The following is a 23547-nucleotide window of genomic DNA, read 5'->3' on the forward strand; positions in this document are numbered from 1 at the left end:
TCTGAATCTCTGAATGGAAGGGGTAGAACTAGATACAGATTTCCCAAACTGCAGGTCCACAAAACCCTGCCTTCTGAAATACAGTTCCACGGTATTTAATAATTTTCCATGGGCTTCTTTATCTCAGGATTTTTCATGGCCTTTACAGTGCTAATATGTGGAGTGAATCTCCAGGAGAGTGATAAAGTACTCAGTATTTCCTAAATTTATTTGACCATGGGACCTTTTTTCCAAGGAGAACCTATTAACATTTCTCAGAACGGGTGCTGCTCAGAACATTCTTGGGGAAATGATGGACTGCACGGGTCTTTAAGACCCTTTCTGGCTCTCATCTTATTTGAATAATTTTAGTTTTTGTATTCCTCCACACTCCTGTGGGGGCTGCAGTTGGAAAATAATTTGTGGGGGCTGGAAACGTCTGCTTATTTACAAGTGCTATCTGAGGACGAAGACAGGCTCCGGGCGCATAGGCGACTGCTGCTGAATCAGTGCTCTGCCTCTTCCTGCTCTGATGTTTAAAGTGCTGGCTGGCTGTGTTCTTTCCATCTGGATGCTCTTCTTGATGGGCTGAGTTTAAAAACTTAAATGGAGGAGAGGCTCTCGGTGATTAGGCAAATGACATATGGCAGTAGCTTGGAGGAACTCTCATTTGGGACCTGAAATAAATCTCAGCCTCCCCACCTCACCCCTACATCATTCCCAGGCTCTTCCCCGCCAGGCCTGGTTCTATCCCGAGGTGGGGCTCTGAGGATGAGGCCAGACCCGCACCACGAGAGACAGCAGCGAGGGAGCCTTGACCTCCACCCTCAGGCAGGACAGAGACGAGGCCCACCACTTACTCTGATGTCATCTGGGTGACCAGCTGGAGGGATGTGAAGCCGGCAGTGAGGAAGCTGTCCCTGTACTGGCCCATCTTGATGGCACTGAGCCAGTCGTCCACGGTGGTGAAGGCTGTGAAGTCTGGGATGGAGCGGTCAAGTAGGGGCTGGGAAGGCCTGGGAGACAGACAGAGGGGAGCAGTGACCCTACAGCTGCAGGGGGGCATGGGCAGACCACACTCTGGGCGGACGGTGGACTTCATGGAGGTTCGGCACCCCTGGTGGGATGAGGATTATGGAGGAAACCGGGGCTGACCGTTCCTTCTCTATACAGTTCTGAGCTGGCACAGCTCCTCAAGGCCAGGCGGCCCATCACCCTGCCCCTGGGCTCTGTCCCATGCCAGTCAGCCCAGACCAGCAGACTGACACAGCATGGAGTCTGAAGGGAAGAGAAGGATCCCACTCCTTTGTAAACTGAAATCTAAGAGCTTCACCAACCAAAGATATGGTTCTTTTACAAATATATGAAGTTCACTGCAGGCTCCACAATGTCAGCAACATTCTTTCCTCCTTGTTCCATCCTCCACTGACTGAAAGAAATGGAATAGAGCAGTCCACTGCTGACCTTCTCTCGCATACTTTCAGAGCAGACCCCCAGGTACCACCCCCAGAAATCAGGGTGCCATTTTCACATCGCCCTCACCTTCAGCATCCACACCCAACCCTTCACCAAGTCATAAAAATTTAACTTTCAAAACCTCTCAAGCTCACTTGCTTCTTTCTACACAATTAGCCTGATTCAAGATGCTATCTCTATGGTTACTGCCATGTCTTCCTATCAAGTCTGTCTTCATGCTCCCCTCAACATCAGGTCCACACTAGCCTGCACTCTTTAAAAAAGGTAGATGTGATCATGACAGGAACCCCCATCCCTTACCCCTGATCCATGTCAAACTTGACCCACTTCAGTGAGTAATCATTGCTATGAAAACTCAGAGGCCTTAGCAGGGCCTAAAGGCTCTGAGTATCTGGCCCTTGCCTGTCTTCCCAGCCTCAGTCCCCACCTGGTCTCCTCACAAACAGCACTCCCAACACGCTGGCCCTGTCCTTCCCATGCTTGGGCCTCTGCACAGGCTGGAACCCTGACCTTCTGCTCCCACCTCACTTTCACTCAGCTACTGCATCCTCGCCCTTCAGCTCTCAACTGAAATAACAGGCATCAGGGTCGCCTCCCTCACGCAAGACCAAGGTGTATGCTCTCCAAGTATCACACACTTCCCTGCCACACTGGCCAGTGAAGTGTCAGTTGGAGTATCTTTGGGCAACCATCTGATTCATGTGTACTGCTCCTAAAGGATTCTGAGCTCCATGGGGGTGGGCATGTCTATCTTGTTCATTCTCTATGGCCAGCAAGGTCACAGCAGTTAGCACAGAAGCACCCAATACACTCTGGTCCAAAGGATGAATTAAAAAACAAGTTAACACTGCAAAGGTAGATGAGTGATGTACAGCTGACAGTTGCTGACAGTAGCTGACAGCTCTGTGCATTTGCTAGTAACACATCCAATTGCTCTAAATTTCTGTCCCATAGCTGTCAGGTTGGCCAAGGTTCCAAGTCTGCAGCTCCCCCTGCCTCACACTGAAAGGTGTCCTCTGGAAACCGAATTGCCCAGAAGTGGGGTCTCATATCAGTTAGATAAGATAAGCCTAATTATTACAGAGCCCATGCCCAGTCTATCTGACGCCAAAGGACATAGACCGCCAGACAGGTATTCGATCATCTGTCTACAGCCCATGCTGGGGATAGGGAATATTTCAGAAAGGTAGAGGGAAAAAAGGAAGGGAAGAGTCTTGGAAATTCTTCTATCTGTGGATAAGCTCAGTCACCTCTCCCTTGCTGTCAGTGGATTGAAGGCTAGCAGACTTGCTCAGGGCTCTTCCCAACTATGAGACCCCACCCCCACCCCTAGGCACCACTTTGCTCAACTGGACTCACACGGCGGTGATGGTAGCCACAGTCTTGAGACTTGCCGGGTTCCGGATCATCTTGTCCAGGGTGTTGACAATCTCTGCAAAGCGGGGCCGGCTGTTACGGTCCTTCTGCCAACAGTCCAGCATGAGTTGGTGCAGAGCAGCTGGGCAGTCCATGGGAGGGGGCAGCCGGTAGTCCTGCTCGATGGCATTGATGACCTGCAGAGACACACATGAGAACAGGTATGACTGCTGATGAGTCACTAGTCAGTCATTCACAAATTAGCCCTGGAGGGTGGAGCCTCCTTGCCCCAGGTCCTCATTCTGTGCCACTATACCTCTCACTATAACAGACTTTATGGGCACTTGGCTTCTGCCCCTCGACTATGAGTTCCCAGAAAGCAGGGCCTGCATCTTATTGTGTCTTTGTGTCCCCAGCTACTGGGATAGGGCCTGACATTTACTAGATGGCTATGAAATGTTTGCTAAAGAACTGTTGGAGCTTCTCCTTTGAGAAGATACCAGGCCCAATCTTGCCTTCCTGGCAGCTGGTGGGACCAGGGCAGATGAAACAATGGCACACGGAAATGCAGTGAACCCACTATTTGCAAACGACACCCACCAGAGCCCATGGTGGGCCTCATCCTTCTACTGCTATGGGAAGAGAAAGGGAGAGAGGGGATCAGAATGTGATGGAGAACCTACTTCATGCCAGGGACCCGTTAGATGCTTTCTAGACTATCTGCCTTAATCTTTATGAGGCAGCGACAGGAATTCGATAGAAGATAATTTAGTTAAACAAACTGGTTCAGTACAATGACAATGGTAGAAATAACAAGGTGATCCAACATAAATATCTTCAATCAAGTTTTGTTAATTTTCATAGATTCCAGGGGATAATTTTGCAAAGATTTTAGGATCTGTAAGCACCCTTTACTTCTCAGTTTCTAATTCATTTAAATTAATTATGCCTGCTCTCTGCTTTTGGAAATGGTAAAAATAATTACAAGTGACCCAGTGCTAAACATACAAATTTATTATGGCACACTCATAGCACAATGCAAGGAATGGAATACAATGCAGGCCTTAAGATGTTGCAAAAATGTACCTATTGAAATGGAAATATACTCCCATTATTATATTAGGCAAAAGAGCAGGCTGTCTAAGTGCAGGTATGGTATAATTTTACTTTTGTAGAAAAACAAGAATCAAAACAAAACAAAACTAATAATTACACACATACATAGAAAAGTCCTTGGAAGGGTCTATACGATAGAGCTAAGGGTGGTTGCCCCTGGGTGGGTAGAAATGTGAATGCCCTTGTGTTTGTCTTTTTGTTTCTTTATATGTTTATACCCTATAATAATTAGGCATTGATTTTACATTAACACAACAGTTAAAGACCTTTAACAACATAGGAAATAATTTGGAGCTCAGGAATTTTCAGGTGTTTTTGCTTCTACTTTAAAATATGTCAGATTCATTTCAACTGATTATTCTTTTTTTTTTTTAACTTTGTAAATTGGTCAGAAAGTGAATATTCTTGATTAGTTTATACTGTTACAAATTCTATGCATGGTATTCAGGGCATGAGGGGGAATGAGATAATATAATAACCTGAAGTCATTAGAGATAATCAAGGTATATTATTACTTCTATTCAATGTGGCAATAAAAAAAAAAAACAAACAAAAAAAAAACACCCACAATGTTTCAGGAAAACAAGCACACAAACCATACCAATATGATCACTTTATAAAAAACCAGCTACTGTGGACGTGCACTTTTGAATAATATGATATACCACCAACAAATGTTTACCTCGGCCAGACTGTTGTCAATCAGACTACCTATTACCCTCTCAGGAGTCCATTTTAGCCCTATTTCCCCATGAGGAAATGAATATGCAATCAGGGGGAGTTATTTACCTAAGGGCACGCAGCTAGTGAGGGACAGGGCTGGGAAAGAGATATCTAAGTTCATGTTCTGAACACCTTGAAGCCTACTCTTTCAGACTCTCTGGGATTGCCACAGTGATCTCAGCCTGGAGAACAGTCCTTGGAGCTGTTTGATGTCTTCATGGTAGGAAATGGGGATATGCAGCTAAAGCAAGTAACCCAAGAGGGTGAGTAACGAGGCATCCTTTCTAGCTCCTTCCAGACAGCCAGGTGGAGGGGCCCAGTCACAGAGTTCCCACTCAGCATGGGGACAAGTGGGATTATCCACTGAATGGCTCCACAAGCTCTGGATTGCCTAAAGACAAGCTGGTGGGGCCAGCAGGAGGGGTTTGTGTCCAGATTCAACTTCTTTGAGGGGGATGGGGCCCCTAAAGTCTTCCAATGCAAGGCAGCTCATGTTCCCCTACACTGCTGGCCTCGTTGCTCGAATTATTTCATGGCCAGATTCCCATACACCAATGTTCCCCCTAACAAGATTCCTCTTCTGCCTGCCCAAAAGAAGAAGGAGCACTGAGGCAAAGCCCTTCTGTGGGCACAGCTCAGAGGTGTGACCAGCTGACCCAAGCACTCCTGGCACATCATTGAGTGGCCAGAGTACTGGCATGCTCTGACTCTCCTGTCTGGGAGCTTTAGACCAGATGGCATTTAGTCGCTTTGCCCTTGTCTCCTCTACACACCACCTCTTTAGAATCTCCGAAAGACTGTTCTGGTGTTTGATTATGTATTTCCTCTGTTTGTTTGATGTGCTGACTTTCTTTTAAAGAGGACATCAAAGAGTCACTGATTCCTCCTCCCTGCAGGTCCGAAGCCCCATGCACTGTGTCGATGATGGTGTGGCATTGCCATTGAGCACAGAGACCTTGGAGATCTGGGTTAAAATACTAACTCCATTTCTTATTAGCTCCAGAAACATGGGAGAGTCACTTGACTTCCTGAAACTGCACAGATGGGGGTGTCAGGAGAGCCAAGTGATACAATGAGGCAGTGTGCATTGAGCACCAAACGTTAGAGTCATGAAAAGGATCCCATCGTCACGTGGAGGCTGTCACTGTGGCCATGGCTATTACAGTGGAGGTCTTCTCTGCAGAAAGTGCTGCTGTTCTCTACCAGCCATCTGGAGGTTTAGGAAGATGGTGTCTGGAAAACACCAAGCAGGTAGTGGGGACTTGTTAAATGGGACCTCTCTCCCAGAGTGTCACCTTTTGTGATAGAGGAGACGGGAACCCCCTCCCCTGCTTTTGCTTACAAAATTGGACTTTATTCCATCTACTATTTCTTCTGGACAACTTTGCTGTTATTGCTTGAGTAGATAATACTTTGGGAGCAATGATGCTTCTTAAAGCTTTTCTCTCTGCTCCAAAGAAAAAATACCAAATCATTAGTTGGTATATGGGTAACATTAATCTATGATTTTACCAGTGGCTCAGTGGTAAAGAATCCACCTGACAATGCAGGAGACCTGGGTTTGGTTCCTGGGTCAGGAAGATCCCCTGGAGAATGAAATGGCAACTCACTCCAGTATTCTTCCCTGGAAAATCCCATGGACAGAGAAGCCTGGTGGGCTACAGTTCATGGGGTTGCAAAAGAGTCTGACATGACTGAGCTACTAAACAACAACATTCATCTACTTGTGTCCTTCACTGAAGCACTATACATTTGAAAATTTTTATTCTCTTTTTAAGGATTGGTGTTTTCTAAATTTTCTAAGTACATATAAGTTATATTCAAATTAAAACATCATTATTTCAAAAAAGTACTTGTGATCCTCTAATGGAGCTTGGGGATCACTCCCTGTCACACCTGCCTCACTGGCAGCTGTGGAAAAAGCCAAGAGGAGGCAGAATTGGGACTTACAGTCCTAACACCAGTGACTGCATCCAACTGCATCTGACTTGTGAACACAGATGTGACCCAAACCTGGGGTCAGAGGGCATCCTGCTGAGCAGACTTGAAAATCAGAGCAAGTCCTGGGCCCCTTGTGGGCTTCCCTGGTGGTTCAGACTGTAAAAAAAAATCCACCTGCAATGCGGGAGACCTGAGTTCTATCCTTGGGTTGGGCAGATCCCCTGGAGAAGGGGACAGCTACCCACTCCCATATTCTTGCCTGGGGAATTCCATGGATAGAGGAGCCTGGCAGGCTATAGTCCATAGCATTGCAGAGAGTCAAACAGGACTGAGTGACTTTCACTTCACTTCTGCCTGGGCCCCTTTCCTTGATCCATGACAGGATGAGATAAGTGGATGTTGAAAGACTGGCGATTGAAATGAGATCAGATGGTATTTCCAGAGAGAAGCTGATGGTGAGTGTGGCAGTGAGAACATGTCGGGCGCTGTCATGGAGCAGGCCTAACTCACTTTGAATGGTCTGCAGCGACAGGTGCAGTGGGCTGCCTTTGCTCATCTGTACCCTGGGATGGCAGGTGTGGGGTTGGGTGGGGATGAGGGGCAGGTGGTCTGGCCCAGGGGCCCAGGGCTTGTGCTCCTCTTTGAAAGGAGCAGGACCCCTCCTCTTGCCTCCTGTCCCCAGCGGGGCTCCCAACTGCCCCCAGACATGCACTTTTCATTAGTGAGTTGGGCGGTGGGCGGGCTTCCTCGACCTTCCATGTGGAGAGTGAAGTGGAGGAGCTCAGAGTAGTGGAGGATCCAGGGCAGAGGGGGTTAAGTTGAGCTCTGATGTTTCAATAAAACCGCAGCTCCTCTCCACAGACACTGCCACTCTCATTATCTCTGTCAATCAGATCCAAGCAGTAGAACTTCCAAGTTCTCTCTCTGGCTGACAAACTGTCTGTACATGTTCAAAGAACTTCCTGGGCTCTGGAAGCCCAATTACCAGCACTCCGACTTGCCTCTGCAATTCTCTTTCTTAAAGCCTTTCAATTGTCATCTGTAAAATCCTTTACTGCCACCACCTCAGTGGTTTCTGATGAGTCGGGCTGCAGCCGGGAGCCCCTCCTGGGTCTCTCCCAGGCCGGGTCGGGAGATGCCTTCTGAATGGGCAAAAGTCACTCTCTGCCTTCCACAGAGAGTAAACTGGTACTTGGGTCAATGGTGAAAGGCTTTATTTTAGGGGGAAAAAAAAACACAAAAAACAAAAGGAGAATAAAACTGCTCCTTTGCAGATGTTCCTATTCCCTTTGAGGCCCAGCTCAAGCATTAAATATCTGGAAACCTTCTTTACCTACCCCCAAATGTTCCCATAGCCCTGTGTATATGGTGCTGGGCTGTAAACCCCCAAAGAATAGAGCCAGTAAGCACAATGCTTAGTCACGGTTAGCAAACTCTGAGTGTCTGTTGAGTGAATGATTTGGGATTTCTGAAAGTCTAATATCAGAAACTTCATTTGTTTTCAGCAGAGGTGAATACATTTGCTGAGAATATCCTGAATGTCAAATCTTGCCTGTCAGAGAGTTTTCAAATCCATTCCACATGTGCTGAATTGTTCTTAATCGGATTACAGTCTCTGGGCAGGACAACATGGGTCTGCTTTTTCTGGCTAACATTTATTTCTCATCTAGCTGACAGTGTGGACGGAACCAGAGTGCAGCTGATTTCATGAAAGCAGCCTTGGCATCAATTCCGACACTTACTGATTCGACACGCTACAGGAGCAGAGGCAAAGCATGGAGAATCAGAGATAATAGAGGATCTAGACACCACCTATGGTCAGCAATAGAACCTGGCTGAGGAGACAGCTTTTTCACCTGCTCTGGGCTGAAGGCACTCTACCCTCTGGAACAGGGGGCATTACTGCTAAGCACCCAGCTCCTTTTCTGTTTCATTAGACAGGTCACCACCTTTCTCAACCTTCTGAGCAACAGCCATGGCTGGAAACCTCTGACTGGACAGAGGACTGGTTGGGGGCCAACTTCTCCAGTTTACCAGTGCCTTGGGAGCCCAACCCATGATGGAAGTGCTTCTGGGGTGGCTGTTTTCCCCATCTGGACTGGGCCAGCCCTGTCTCTTCTTCCTTGGAGGTTGGGGAAGATAATAACTGCTCCCCAGTGATGGGAAGAGCAAGTGAGAACACAGGTAATGCAGATATTGCAGACTTCGATCCCCTTAGCCCCAAAGGAACTGTATATATTCAGAACACAAGAAGGAGTGGTCCCAGGGATGAGGTGGGGGGGATCCAGGTAGGATTTTGATTGTGACCTTATCAAAGCAAATCATCCACAAAACGTTATCCACTTTTTGGTAATTATGGAGCAAAGGATCCCATCTGGAACACCCCTAAAATGCCTCTGCTAAAAGCATCTCAGATGACGCTTCTCTTTCCTATCTCCCTGTCCCTTGCGGGTCAGGGAGGGGTGTTGCTGACCACTCAGCTTCGTCCCCGCCCAAGACCCGTCTGGAGCTGACCAACTCTGGGACTCTTGCTCAGCACCCCCTTCACCAACAGGTGCCAAGGATTCAGAAGAACAGATTCTCAGGAATAAGGGCCTTTACAATGAACTCCTCCCTTTAGAGCTGAGACACAGAAGTCGCAGACAAAAGCTGCTGCTGGCTCAACACAGCACATCTGTCAGAGCAGAGCAGCTGGAAGCCAGGTCCTGCCAGGCAACCAGCACTGCTCCCTCTCCATCACACACGGTGACAGAGGGCACGCAGGCAAGTGCTTGGCAGCAGGGTACAATTCCCTGGTCAACTTTGGGCCTGATCTATTCATGATTCAGGCCATTCAGAACCAGCCCATCATCTCCCAGATTGGTCAGGGCACATTTTCAGGCTTTGGGGTCATAGGAACCATCACATCTCTGTGCTGGGTTCTTGATTAGTTCAAACACTGGTGCAAAGGAGGCCCCTGAGTACCCTGCATCAGACACTTCACATTCAGGACCCAAGGCCCAGTGAGAAACCAGGTGGGCCTGGCATGCCAGAGCCCTGGAACCCCTGGGGTGAGGGTGGTAGCAGCCGGGAGCAGCTGACACTTACATCTTGGTTGGACATGTCCCAGTAGGGTCTCTCTCCAAATGACATGACTTCCCACATGACAATCCCATAGCTCCAGACGTCGCTGGCAGACGTGAACTTGCGGTAGGCGATGGCCTCTGGAGCCGTCCATCTCACAGGGATCTTGCCTCCCTGGGGGAAGGAGAAGCCTGGTCAGTCCAACTACTGGGTTCCCAGTTGAAAGTCGGTAAGAATAAACTGGGCACACACGTCCATCCTTCCACCCCTACCCCGATGTCTTGCGAACTAGGACAGTGGGGTCCCCAGGCAGAGGAATCTGCAGGGCTGGTCTCTCTCACACCACGTGTGGGCACATCGAATTGCTCCACACCAGGGGTGGTGACTGGGGCTGCGGTTGCATTCACCCCCAGTTCCCTATGTCCTGATCCTATCATCACCATGGGTGAGAGGAGCAGTGGAACTAACATAGATGCATAGGACACTGTGAGATCAGCTACGTGAGCCGTGACAGGCAGATGCGGCTCTGCTGGCCTACGGTATTGTACGTACGAGTCACAACACTTGGGTCAGAAGGAAGCTAAGCAAGCAAAACAGGAAGACAGTGAAGGTAACACCTCTGGACACCCCCAACCACAAATCACCCTCTGCCCCCTGCACCCTGTGCTCCAGCCCCGGGGACAGGCTGTCCTCACTCTGCAAGCCACAGGCAGCCCTGGCCACACTTGGTTTACCCGGCCCAGCACTGAAAGATGCTGGCTCTCCCCCCTGCCTTTCTGTGCAGGTTGACATCCAGAGCTGCAGACACTTTCCTAAATGGCCAATCTTAGGTTTGTTTCCCCATCTTCCCCCCTCCAGCCCCACCCTGGAAGTTTTCAGCTTGGCTCTCTGCTTGGCCCTCAGGTCATCTGCCAGACCTCAGCCTATTTTGTTTACCAGTGTGCATGCTCAGCCACAAAGTCATGGCCGACTCCTCGCGACCCCATGGACTAGCCCTCCAGGCTCCTCTGTCCATTAGATTTCCCAGGCAAGAATATTAGAGTGGGTTGCCATTTCCTCCTGCAAGGAATCTTCCTGACTCAGGGATTGAGCCTGCATCTCCTCCATTGGAAAGCAAGTTTCTTACCACCAAGCCACCTGAGAAGCAAGGGATTGCTATCCATCCATTTGTACACGTACCCCCTCAACAGATAGGCAGTGGGCACTGCTTTGTGCCAGGCCCTTCCTGGCACAGGAGGAGCTGGTGTCCCAGAGCTGAGCCAGCTAGGGGCCCTGCCCTCAACCTGCATGGGGCATGGGAAGGCAGACAAGAAACAGAAACTTAATATGTACTGTTAGCAAGATGGAAAGTGATGAGGGTGAGGCCGAGGGGGATACAGGGTGTGTGAGAACTGGAGGAGACTCCCTAACACTGGAAGGGGTCAGGGAAGGTGGCCAGGAACAGTCAGAGGGGCAGTTCTCTGGAGCCTTTGGCCAAATGTGGATACCAGTACTGTCCCTTTCTACCTGTGTGACTTAGGGAAAGTTATCTAACCTCTCTGTGCCTCTGTTTCTTATTGCCAAAATGGGAGTAATGATCACACTTACATAGTCAGGGTGTCATGAGGAAAACGGGGTTACTATCCATCCAGTGCTGGGGCAGGGCCAGGCATAGAGGGTCCATGCTATCCACTTGGTAACTAGTTAATCAGGCAGAGCATGTGGAGGAGGGAAGTCCAGGCAGAGAGGAGCACGGGCAGATGCTGGGGGTAGCAGGCAGCAGATAGGGAGGTAACTTCCCCCAATGTAGGGTGGTCAGAGCACGGAATTCTGAAGGGGGATGTAAAGAGAGGGGAGCTCTCTCGGGTACTGATGCCACTCATGGGGGCAGAGTTCATCATTCTCTAGGGGAAAAAACGATCCTCGTTTTTAAGTCTTCACACCAAACACTGGACTTCACTGTCCTGGCCCCATTGAGATGCCTGGGCTCTGCCTCCATAATACACGAGGCCTACATGTCCCTCCATCCCCTTCTCATCTGCTCCCTGCCTTGACTGAAGGAGGCTATTTTTATTCTGACCATCCTCATGATCTGTTCAGATCACCAGAAATACACGTTGGACTTCAGCAAAAAATACCTTTAAAATGCATAAGTGGTTAATCTGAGCACCAGTGAGAGAAAAAGGAGCAAGCTGCAAAGTGTATTTTTATCTGGTTTCCTAGCCGGGGTCTGGGAGGAATGAAGGCATTCTGGCCCCAACCTCCCCAGGCACACATCCAGCTTTCCGCAAAGACAGCCCTGATTTCCCCCAGGACTGTGGCAGGCTTTTGTGGTGGGAGAGTCCTCAACTCAAATACCAGCCACGTGACAAATGCCTTGAGGGCAGGTTCTGGCTGCGGAGGCAACAGGATGCTCCGTTCTCACCATCCCCCCAAACATGGATGAATTTATTGGTTTTATCTCCTTGATACCACGGTTGGGAAGAGAGGTGGAAAATCCAGCCAGTGAACCAGGAGTTGTCGAACACAGTGTCCGACAGCTCAGAGATCCCATGCTGTGTGGCCACACTGGGTGGGGGATATTGCCACACCCGGAGAGGACCTGGGGCTCCCCTGGAGCAGAGGGGTCTCTCAATACAATACACCTGGGTTACGTAAGGTAGGAGAGAGCAGGAATTTAATTAGTGTCAGGCTGTGTGTGTGTGAGAGAGAGGCAATGAGACTCAGAGTGAAAACGTACCAGTGTGTGTGAGAGAGTGAGAAACAGAGAATTTGGTCATGTGGGTCTGTGGATCAGAGTCAGGGCTTCTCTTTTGCGCCTGTTTGTGTCAGGGAACGGGGAAGGGAGATGAAAGCGTGCTTCTCCTGAATTTCAAAGAGGCGATTTGGGAGTCTGAAGGTGTCCTCTCTGCCAAGTCTGGGGCAGACCCCGGGGGCGGCTTTGACAGCTGTGGCACCTCCCTCCTGCACGTCAGCTGGCAGTGCCAGGCCCCTGGCGAGGCACCTCCTTGCGTTGTTGGGCCTCACTGAACACAGAGTTCATCCTGTCACCACCCTGCCTCCATCCCAGCAGGTGACAGAGCCTTTGAGAAGAGTCACCCTGGACAGGCAGGTGACAGTTTTGTCACGAAGGCCCCCCGCCAAGAGAGCAGGGGACGCTGACCTCCAGGCTGGCAGGAGGGAAGGGGCTGGGTGGTCTCCTTCCTGGGGGGTTTAGAGTTCCCTCTCAGCTTTGCAAACATCACATCATCAGCATTGCCTTCAGATGCTCAGAGGTAATTATGATGGATTATTTAACTCATCTTCAATTACATGGAAGAAAATCTATTAATGTAGAGATGGTGACCAGCCCCACGCAGGGGATTAGGTGAAAAGGAAATGGAATGGCATCGCAGCTGCCGGCGCTTCCTCTCATGAGGAAGGTCCTTCTTCCAGAAGAGAAGTCTGGACCAGAAAGACCAAGGTCAGGGTGCCCCTGTGACGGCCAAGTGCTCTGAGGGTCCTGGTTCTTGCCAGTGGAGGCATGAGGAAGAGGCATAAGGAAGGAGTGATCTGCTCTGCTGGATGGGAGGAAGCACAAGGGACAAATTCTCAGGGGGGCAGACGACAGATGAAGCCCACGGGAAGGATTCTGCACCCTTGTGGGCCAGAGGGGCTGACACTGGGCTTGAAGAGAGCATTGTCCCCTGCACGGGTTCCTCCAAGCACCAGATGCTTTGATGTCCCCCAGGGATGCTGAAGGCACAGGTGTGCATTCTGCAGGGACCGGGGACCAGGTTCCCTAGAGCATCTATAGGAGTCACCATTGGGACATGGTGGGAGAGAAGAGAAGAGGATGGGAAGGCAGCTCACCATCAGTGTACTTCATACACTGACCTTCCAGGTAAAGCGTGGCATTCTTCACAAGTGTGACACTTCTAAAAGTGTGTTTCAGAATACTCACGCCTTAACTCAGGTATGAGACCAACTGCAAAGACTCTGTGTGTGTGTGTGATTTGATACACTAGGAAGTGATGTCTGGCAGCAGATTAATTTTAACCCAGCCATTCAAGGGCACCTGCTAAAAACACACAGCCACACCTACCACTAAGAGTGATGCCAATAGGTAGAAGGTTTCAGCCTAGAGGTACTGTAGTTCCTCAGGCTCAGCCAGCCTGCAATAAACATCTATGCAGCACCCACTCGGCAAGCACCCTGCTGGGAACCTGACAGGAAGGACACTCAGCCCCGCTCTCGGGTGACAGAGATCCCCAAGGCCCCCCAGACAGCTCGCTGCCTCGCTGCAGTGACATTAGAGAGGTATAGCTCATATCTCCGGCTCTAGGACCCACCGGACTGTGGAGTTTTTCAGGCTACAGTCTGAGCATAGCACTGGTTTCTCTTCCTAGCTATTCAGCATAGAGATGCCTAGAAGGGTAATGTTTCTAGCTGTCTGGGCACTGTTACAGTACTTTTCTCCATCATCAGGTGTGAGACAAAGCCTCAGTGGGGATATTACAGGAATCCAGACACTGATGAATATTGAGTATTGTCAGTCATAGAATCATTGGAATCATGTGCGGGAGGAATCCCCTTGAAGTGATAGGTTTATGACTGAGACGTGATGTAGTGGCTCTGAATTTCATAATGCCCACGCTCAAACAGGTTTATAATATATAAAACATATTGGGGTCGTTTTGAAGATCCAACATGATACATATATATATGTAAACCACTCAGAATATTATTGTTACCATTAAACAAGAATTTATGGAGTGTTGTGAGTTGAGTTTGCCCCCACCAACCCCCAAAACAATACACTCAACTTCTAAATTCCTGTATCAGTACACGTGATAATCTAACCCTAACCCTTATTTGGAAATCTGGTCTTTGAGGATGGAACTGTAACCACAGAACCAGCTCTAATCTGGCCCTATTCTGTTTCTAACAAGATGCTGAGTCATTTTTCAGAGGCAATAGGAACAAAACTGCAAGTCATACAGCTGAAGTGTATGCAGAGAATTTATTGATCTCATATAACACCCGGAACCAAAGTTTTTCCACGCCACAGAACCAAAGGACCAGGACATGATGGAACCTGAACGCTGAAACCCTTTCAGAAGCTAAAGGTTCATTGTCCATGAAGACCAGTTCTGCAGCTTCTTTACCATACCACAAACAGCCACGCTCCAAAACCCTCTAATCAAAACCTGCCGCACCAGTGGTCCATGTACCAACCCTCCTCCCCTAATTTGTAAAACTATGACCCAACCCTGGATCGATCAGAGAGAGAGAGATCTGAGCCCTGTCTCCTGTCTCTTTGCTGGTCGACCTCACAATAAAGCTTTGCCTGTTCTCAAATGCTGCTGCTGCTGCTGCTAAGTCGCTTCAGTCGTGTCCGACTCTGTGCGACCCCATAGATGGCAGCCCACCAGGCTTCCCGTCCCTGGGATTCTCCAGGCAAGAACACTGGAGTGGGTTGCCATTTCCTTCTCCAATGCATGAAAGTGAAAAGTGAAAGGGAAGTCGCTCAGTCGTGTCCGACTCTAGCGACCCCATGGACTGCAGCCCACCAGGCTCCTCCATCCATGGGATTCTCCAGGCAAGAGTACTGGAGTGGGTGCCACTGCCTTCTCCTCTCAAATGCTAGTGCCATAGTATTGGCTTCTATGCACGTCAGCCCTTTGCTGGGTAACAGGAAGTAAAAGGTGAGGCCATACTGGATTAGAGTGGGCCCTAAATCCAGTCACTGGTGTCCTTACAGGAAGGCCATGTGAAAATACAGAGATAGAAGAGGGCATGCAAAGTGAAGACAGAGACAGCAAAGGGAGTGATGCATCTACAAGCCAAGGAATGGCTAGGGTTGACAGCAGCCACCAGAAATGAGGAGAGAGGCCTCGGTCACATTTCTCTCTGGAAGTTCTGGAGGGAATGTGACCCAGCCAACAACTTGATTTTGGACTTTTAGCCTCCAGAACTAGGAGGGAAAAAAAATGCTTGCTGTTTCAGATCAGTACAGTAGCTCAGTGATGTCTGACTCTTTGCGACCCCATGGATTGCGGCATGCCAGGCTTCCCTGTCCAATACCAACTCCCAGAGCTTGCTCAAATTTATGTCCATCGAGTCAGTGATGCCATCCAATCATTTCATCCTCTGTCGTCCCCTTCTCCTCCTGACTTTAATCTTTCCCAGCATCAGGGTATTTTCCAATGAGTCAGTTCTTTGCATCAGATGGCCTAAGTATTGGAGTTTCAGCTTCAACATCAGTCCTTCCAATGAATATTCAGGACTAATTTCCTTTAGGACTGACTGGTTTGGTCTCCTTGCAGTCCAAGGGACTCTCAAGAGTCTTCTCCAATACCACCGTTTAAAAGCATCAATTCTTCTGTGCTCAGCTTTCTTTGTAGTCCAACTCTTATATCCGTACATGACTACTGGAAAAACCATAGCTTTGACTAGATGGACCTTTATCAGCAAAGTAATGTCTCTAATTTTTAATACACTGTCTAGGTTGGTCATAGCTTTTCTTCCAAGGAGCAAGCATCCTTTAATTTAATGGCTGCAGTCACCATCTGCAGTGACTTGGGAGCCCCCCAAAATAAAAAGTCTGTCACCATTTCCATTGTTTCTCCATCTATTTGCCATGGAGTGATGGGACCAGATGCCATGATCTTAATTTTTTGAATGTTGAGTTTTAAGCCCAATTTTTCACTCTCCTCTTTCACTTTCATCAAGAGGCTCTTTAGTTCTTCTTCACTTTCTGCCATAAGGGTGGTGTCATCTGCATATCTGAGGTTATTGATATTTCTCCCGGCAATCTTGATTCCAGCTTGTGCTTCATCCAGCCCATTGTTTCTCATGATGTATTCTGCATATAAGACAATATACAGCCTTGACGTACTCCTTTCCCGATTTGGAACCAGTCTGTTGTTGCATGTCCAGTTTTAACTGCTGCTTGTTGACCTGCATACAGATTTATCAGGAGGCAGGTCAGGTGGTCTGGTATTCCCAACTTTTTCAGAAGTTTCCACAGTTTATTGTGATCCATGCACTCAAAGGCTTTGGCGTAGTCAGTAAAGCAGAGTAGATGTTTTTCTGGAACTCTCTTGCTTTTTTGATGATCCAACGGATGTTGGCAATTTGATCTCTGGTTCCTCTGCCTTTTCTAAATCAGCTTGACAATCTGGAAGTTCACAGTTGACATACTGTTGAAGCCCAGCTTGGAGAATTTTGAGCATTACTTTACTAGCGTGTGAGAGGAGTGCAATCATGTGGTAGTTTGAACATTCTTTGGCATTGCCCTTCTTTGGGACTGGAATGAAAATGGAGCTTTTCCAGTCCTGTGGCACTGCTGAGCTTTCCAGATTTGCTGGCATATATTGAGTGCAGCACTTTAACATCATCATCTTTTAGGATTTGAAATAGCTCAACTGGAATTCCATCACCTTCACTAGCTTTGTTCATAGCGATGCTTCCTAAGGCCCACTTGACTTCGCATTCCAGAATGTATGTCTCTAGATGAGTTATCACACCATCGTGGTTATCTAGGTCATGAAGATCTTTTCTGTATAGTTCTGTGTACTCTTGCCACCTCTTCTTAATAGCAGCCCAAGGAAATGGATACACTGAGTATATGCCATTTTATCAGGCACTAGTTAAAAATATTGCTGTTAAATTCCCAGGTCCACCATGGGCTACTACTGGGCGGGTGATGGTAGTGGGATCTGGGGATGAGGGAACTTTCTAACATTAAGGTGGAAGCCCAGCAGATAAACCACAGGGCCTTCTGTAATATCTCCTCAGTGCTGGTGATCAGTCTTCTTCCTGAAGGACTGCCCTTTGCCTAGCAACATGAGCGCTGTGGGGTGGGGTCTTCAAGGACAGAGCCTTGGTGCTTCCACTGATGTGGTACTGAGGACCACAGTCAGAAGGCAGCTCTGATGATGACGGTGACATGCCCCAGGGAGAACCCACCCTCACTCTGCTAGCAGTGTCCTCAGACCCAGGCAGTCAGTCCAGGCCTGGGTAGCTGCATCTTAATTACAGAGCACTAGCTGAAGGCCATGTCAATATCTTTTCCTGACATACCCAGTAAACCTAGCATGTGCTTCTGGGATCACTCTGGTGAAGGTCATTACTATTATTATTTTAAAATGCCAATAGGTGATCCAATTTCTTCAGAATCTCTGGGAGTGGTGCCCAAGTACTGGTGAGTTTTAACATGTTTCAGGTGATTCTAATGAGCAGTCATTGAGCACATGTATTGGTCTGCAGCCGTGGTTCTCAAATTTGAATGTGCATCAGAATCAGTCCTGTTAAAACACACATCACACAGCCCTAACCTGGACTTTCGAATGTACTAGCTCTAGGGTTGGCTTTGAGAATTTACATTTCTAATAAATTTTCAATGTGGCTCCTACACTTTAAGAATCACTAGCATAGACCAATCGAGCATAAGTCATGGATTGAGTGAAGTCTCATCTCAAATACCAGCTCTGGTCATTGTTAACAGCTGGGTTGAGAAGGATCCTAAGGCTTCATCTGGACTCAGCAAGGAAACGTGCCATGACTGCTGAGCGATGCCTGCCACAAGTGAGGGAGTGGTAGCCTATATACGGCGAGTATTTGCCTCACTGCAAGGAACTGCAAAAGATCTTAAAATGGAGGGGGGAAAGGGCAATGAGCTGGCCTCATCAAAGTTTCCATTAAGTATTTTTAAGGCCCGAGGGAAACAGAGGGTTAACTGAGGTGAAGTTTACATCATATGGAGCAAGCAGCCCTCTGGAGTGGCAAGTGGAGCACTGCCAGAAGCAGTGACTGTCCTGAACGTGTCGTTGACCAGCCTTGATGAGGCATCTGTCCAGAAGGGGCTCCTTGCAGCCCTCAGTAGACACTTCAGACACCAATGTCCCTCTCCTCAGGGTACATCCGTGGGACACGCTCTCCTGCTCTCCAGTTCCTGTCCACTGCATTGAGCCCAGAGACCTAACATGATTCCAAGGGTTAAATTAAGAAGGTATTTTAGAATGAATGTCTCTATTTAAAGCACTCTGAAAGTACACTGACCCATTTTTTCCAACCTAATCAGCAAAGTGATTTTTCCTCCAGATAAGACCCATATCAGCCTAGAAGGAAAAGAAGTTTACGCTGAAAAGGTTATCTTTATCTTAGCATTACGGGCTTCTAACAGCCAGTGGAAATGGCTTCTGGCTGCTGGATTGCAACTGAGTCTATATTATAAAGAGGCCGTTCCTAGTTCCCTAGGATGCCAGGAATTTGCATGAAAACACTCTCTCCATCTCTCCATCTTCTGAGAGAGTTCATCTGGCCCCACTGCTTATTTCTTTCCAGAAGCCACAATCTTGATGGTGACACTGTAATTTATTACCATGCTAAGGATTACGATGCAACATACAGAGAATTAGAACTTTAGGTGGGAAACCGGCTGCAGGAACAGGTGAGCTTTTGGAGAGGATGGTCTTATTTGTCATGCAAATGGCACACAGAACAGAGAAAAGGGCTGGGAGAAAAGACAACCCAAAGAGACACACTGCGTTGGCTGCAGACAAAATTGTTTCTAAATAGAATGTTTTTCAAAGCTTTTCTTGAAGCATTAGCTGCTCCTCCGAAATGAATGACACAATGTATTTCGTACTAGTAATAAAATATGTGATTTGAATAGCTACAAATGGAGAGATTTACAGTCGGTGGGGTCCTGGCTGCCTCTCCCCTGAGCTTTGTGAGCGTTGAAACCCTTCTGTGAGATGCTGCGAAAGGTAATTGCAGCCCAAACATCATTTTCCAGCAGCGAGAGAAAGGCCTATTTGGACATAAATTAACTAAAAATATGCGGATGATAGTGTGAAGAACAGAAAGGCCATTTGGTGACGTTTCCCAGCTGGAAAACACACACACACACACCCTGTTTTCAACCATACAGGCGTTGTTTCTCTGTACTATACCGTCAGGGTAAACAGCTGTCTTTTACTATCCACCCCCAAAATAGCCCCTGATGGCTGAGATGTGGGCATTTAGTTTATATATATATATATATACACACACACACACACACACACACACACACATATCACAGATTTCTCGAGTTTATAATTTAAAAGAAAGGGTAGAGAGACAAGGGCTAAAAATTCACTGGCTGCCTTCATTCATTGGACAAGCAGGGTGTCTGTACCCTCTCTGGGCAGGGGCGATACAGGGGCAGAGAACAATACCACTTCTGCCCTGAGGAGGGCGCTTTGCTCAGAGTCCAGCAGTGGTGATCATCGGGGATGGTGGGGCTTGGTCTCTCCTGGTGCAACCCCCAAGCCTGGGCCTCACTCTCAGTGCTCCTGAAAAGTCTGCCCCTAGAGAGCATTTGGATTAACTGGTCTAATCTGCTTCAGATTCTCCACACTGTGCCTACCCAGAGGCGGACTGCTGGTCACCCAGGGAGGGACCCATTACCCCTCAAGGACCTGCTGAGCAAGGATGTGTCTGCCCAGCTGTGAAACAAAAATACCCCCCTCCCCAACAAGGGGGTCGGGTGGGAGAGTGAGCTTCTTCGCCCTCCATCCAGGGATGAGCAGGGCTGAGGGGGAGGCTAGCCAGTCACCCTGATCTCTACCCTTCCCCTCGTGGGCTGATCCAGTGCGCAGGGCAGGAACTGAGCTTTTTCCTGGAACCGCCATCATCAGAGCTTCACTGCTGACGGGCAGCCTCAGCCCCACCCTTAGAGACCACAGTTCTCTCCTTTTCTAGTCAACCTGCTTGCCTTGCCCTGGACCACGTCTCCGTGACTCCTGTCTCTGCCAACAGGCTGTGGTGGTGCCCCACCTTTGCCCCCAAGGGTCTCCCCTGTGACCTTCAGGTAACCACACTTCTCCCCTTCTAGTCCTGCCCCTGTCTGCGAGCTTCCTGCTGCTGCGAGGCGCGGCTGCACCTCGCATGGCAACCTGGCGAGGCCTCAGACAGTGAGCGGTGAGGGGAGGGGCCGCAGGTCGGGCGGCTGCCCCGTCTACGCGGCCATCCTGGGACCTCTGTCCCGCTCTGGGAAGCCTGTGAGGTTTATTCCTCGACCTCACTGAGCTGACTAAGGCCTTCCATGTTTTCCTTCCTCTGCTGTAAGCATCGGCGGACGGTGGCAACTCATTTTCACTGGTATACTCGGTCTTTTCCTTATTCACAGGGTAATATGCTGCCTCACCAACGTCCACGAGCCACGCTTCCAGCCTCTCTTCCTGTTCCCACCCTCCAGCAGCTATTTTAAAATAATCAGTCACATTAAATAGCTGAAGTTCCCCTGGCCTTCTGAACTGCCCTCCCTTCTTGGCACGGCTTCTCCCTCAAACAATCCCAGCAGTTATAACAAAGTCACTTAACCACTCTGTCTTACCATCTCCACCTGCCAATAGGGATAATAATGCTTAATTATCTCAGAGGGGCGCAGGAGGCGCTGCTGGCGGATGCTGGCAGCGTGTGAGATGTGTGAGCGAGGCTGCTCTGCCTGCCTCCTGGCAGGAGCCTTGTTCTCCAGGCCGCCTGACCTCTCTGGCAGCAGTGAAGGAGGGCAGGGCCAGCCCCAGAGACCATTCGGGGAGGCCAGCTCTCCAGAGCCCCTTCTTAATCAGTTACATGAACCAGGGGAGGCAAGGATGGGGGCCAGGGGTCCACACCTGATAGACGGTGGAGGGGGCACTTGAAAGCGGCTTCAATTCCTAATCCCATGCTGCCTTTTCCTCATAGCAGATAGTGAGAAAGAAGAAGGAAAGATAAATGGGGGTAAATGTCCCTGAATATGGAGGCCAGGAACATCTTGTCTACCCAAAAAGGGAAAAAAAGAATTGATTTCTGTTTCACTTTTACAGAGCATGGAGCCACTAGCTTCATCATCTCCTCTAGACTGTCCAAGGCCCAGTGGGTTCAGGGCTACAAAAGACCGTGTGAGTCTACCGCATTTTTGATGTTTGGGGAGCCTTTGTTGAGATATAAGAATACTAAAGTGTACCTCAAAGTAAAACGAGAAAAAAAAAATACGTGTTGCTTTCTTTTTCAAATAAAGCATTAACAAGCACAGTGTACTGAGGAGGCATAAACTAAGAAGATTGGTGGTGGTCCCCACATAAGGAGGGGCATGGGGAGGTGGGAGGAACCTCACAAACTGTGGCAGGAGTATACACTGGCAAAAAAGTTTTAGGAAGTGAACTTTTTTCCTACCCAGACTTGAAATATGCAGTTCTTAACATCACCATGTGGGGCAGCTGAACATCATGTGCTCAAATGTGGTACCCTGAGAAGGACACACCATCATTTATGTAACGCATAAAGCATAGCCCAGTTCTAAGCATGAGGAGAGATCAGACAAACCCCTAAAGAGGAAGCTTCTATTCAAAGTAGGGGCAGTGTTCTTTAACAATGACAATATCATAAAAAACAAAACAAAACAAAACAAAAAAAACAAAGAAAGGCTGTAAAAGTGTTCCAGATTAAAAGAGACTTTATCAACATGACAATGAAATGCAGTATCTGATCCTGGACTAGATCTTGCACTAGAAGGAAAAAGTGCTAAAAAGGACATTGAGGGTCAGTTAACAGTATTAGAATACAGACAGTAGATTTAATAGAAGTATCTTATCCATGTTAAATTACTGAAGTTGACAACTGCACGATTACAGTTATTAACCGAATATCCCTATTCTTAGGAAATTCAGAAATATATACTGAAGTATGTGGGATACTTCATGGGAATAAAAACCATGATATCTGCAGCAGGCCTTCCAAGAGTTTAGAAAAAAACTTTTTGGGTGGGGAGCAGACAAATAATAAAGAAATGGGGTGAAATGATAAGAACAAGTGAAAAATCTGGGCAGAGGTTATATGGATATTATTTGTATTATTTTTGGAACTTTTCTTTAAGCTTGACATTAAAAATTAAAAATGTGCAAATTCTTTGGCTCAGCAATTATTTTTCTTGAAGTTAATTGTATAGAACTAGCTATACAGGTATGCAGAGTCATCTATATAAGAATATTCACTGAAGCACGGTTTGAAATAATACAACATCAGAAGCTGCCTAGATAGCCATCAAAGAGAGTTTGTTTTAAAAAAAAGGAAAGTTTGTTAGTTCCTACAGCTCATTCATACAAAGGATGCCTGAGAAAAAATCTGAGAAAGCCACAGGGGTAGCAGCAACAGGTTTCCAAAAGCAGGAAGTAAGGTACTAAGCAGGGAAAAGCTCATATCTATGATACATTGTCAAGTGACAAAGCAAGGCAATGAATGGATTGGTTTGTATATTGAGACTATTTTTGAGACCATAAAAATTATAAACACACACACACATACAAGCTGGGAAGGAAACACACCAAACTATTCATGACAGACTTCTAGAGATTGGGAAGTGAGAGTCTCTTTCACTTTTTACTTTAAACACAATTTTAATTTATTTTTTAAGCATTGCTTTTAAAAATAAACCATAATATTTTAAAAACACAGAATTACTAGGGACTTCGTTGGGTCCCTTTGTTCAGATGAGCTGATGTTTCAAGTTGGACCCATGAGGTCCTTCTTCCTGCCTGCTCTGGGTGTGGGGGGAAGGAGTTGGATGAGGACAGGCCTAAGTCTGGTGAGTGGGGCCTGTGATAACAGCCACTAAGAACCACAAGGGGAAGGGTCAAGTCTGGGTTGGAACAGCAGGAACTGAAGGGCATCTTGCTCCTGCTGTGAAGAGCCCAGCTGCCTTGGGACAGCCATCGCACTCCCTGGGTCTATGGGTTTCCACTCCGCTCAACAGTGACCAGTCTTCTACTTGGTATTTCAGATCTCTAGGAAGCATGTGTGTCACTCATTAATTAATTTCTTAATTCACTCCACAGTTACTGAGCTGCACACGAAAGCTGAGGTAAACGAGGAAGCCAGGCCAGCTGCTGGAGAGACAAATGC

General features: G+C 48.0%; 1 protein-coding gene across 1 annotated transcript in view; it reads right to left on the minus strand.

Moving 5' to 3' along the window:
- The window catches only part of EPHB1 (EPH receptor B1), a 462131-nt gene that overhangs the window by 3071 nt on the left and 435513 nt on the right, over positions 1-23547 (minus strand). The window contains exons 13-15 of the mRNA XM_055569620.1: positions 9679-9828; positions 2815-3008; positions 840-995 (exon numbers count right to left, since the gene is read on the minus strand). Coding sequence (XP_055425595.1) covers positions 840-995; positions 2815-3008; positions 9679-9828 — 500 coding nt within the window. The remainder of the gene's footprint in view (positions 1-839; positions 996-2814; positions 3009-9678; positions 9829-23547) is intronic.

Source organism: Bubalus kerabau, chromosome 2 (assembly GCF_029407905.1).
Source record: "Bubalus kerabau isolate K-KA32 ecotype Philippines breed swamp buffalo chromosome 2, PCC_UOA_SB_1v2, whole genome shotgun sequence".
Lineage (NCBI taxonomy): Eukaryota > Metazoa > Chordata > Mammalia > Artiodactyla > Bovidae > Bubalus > Bubalus kerabau.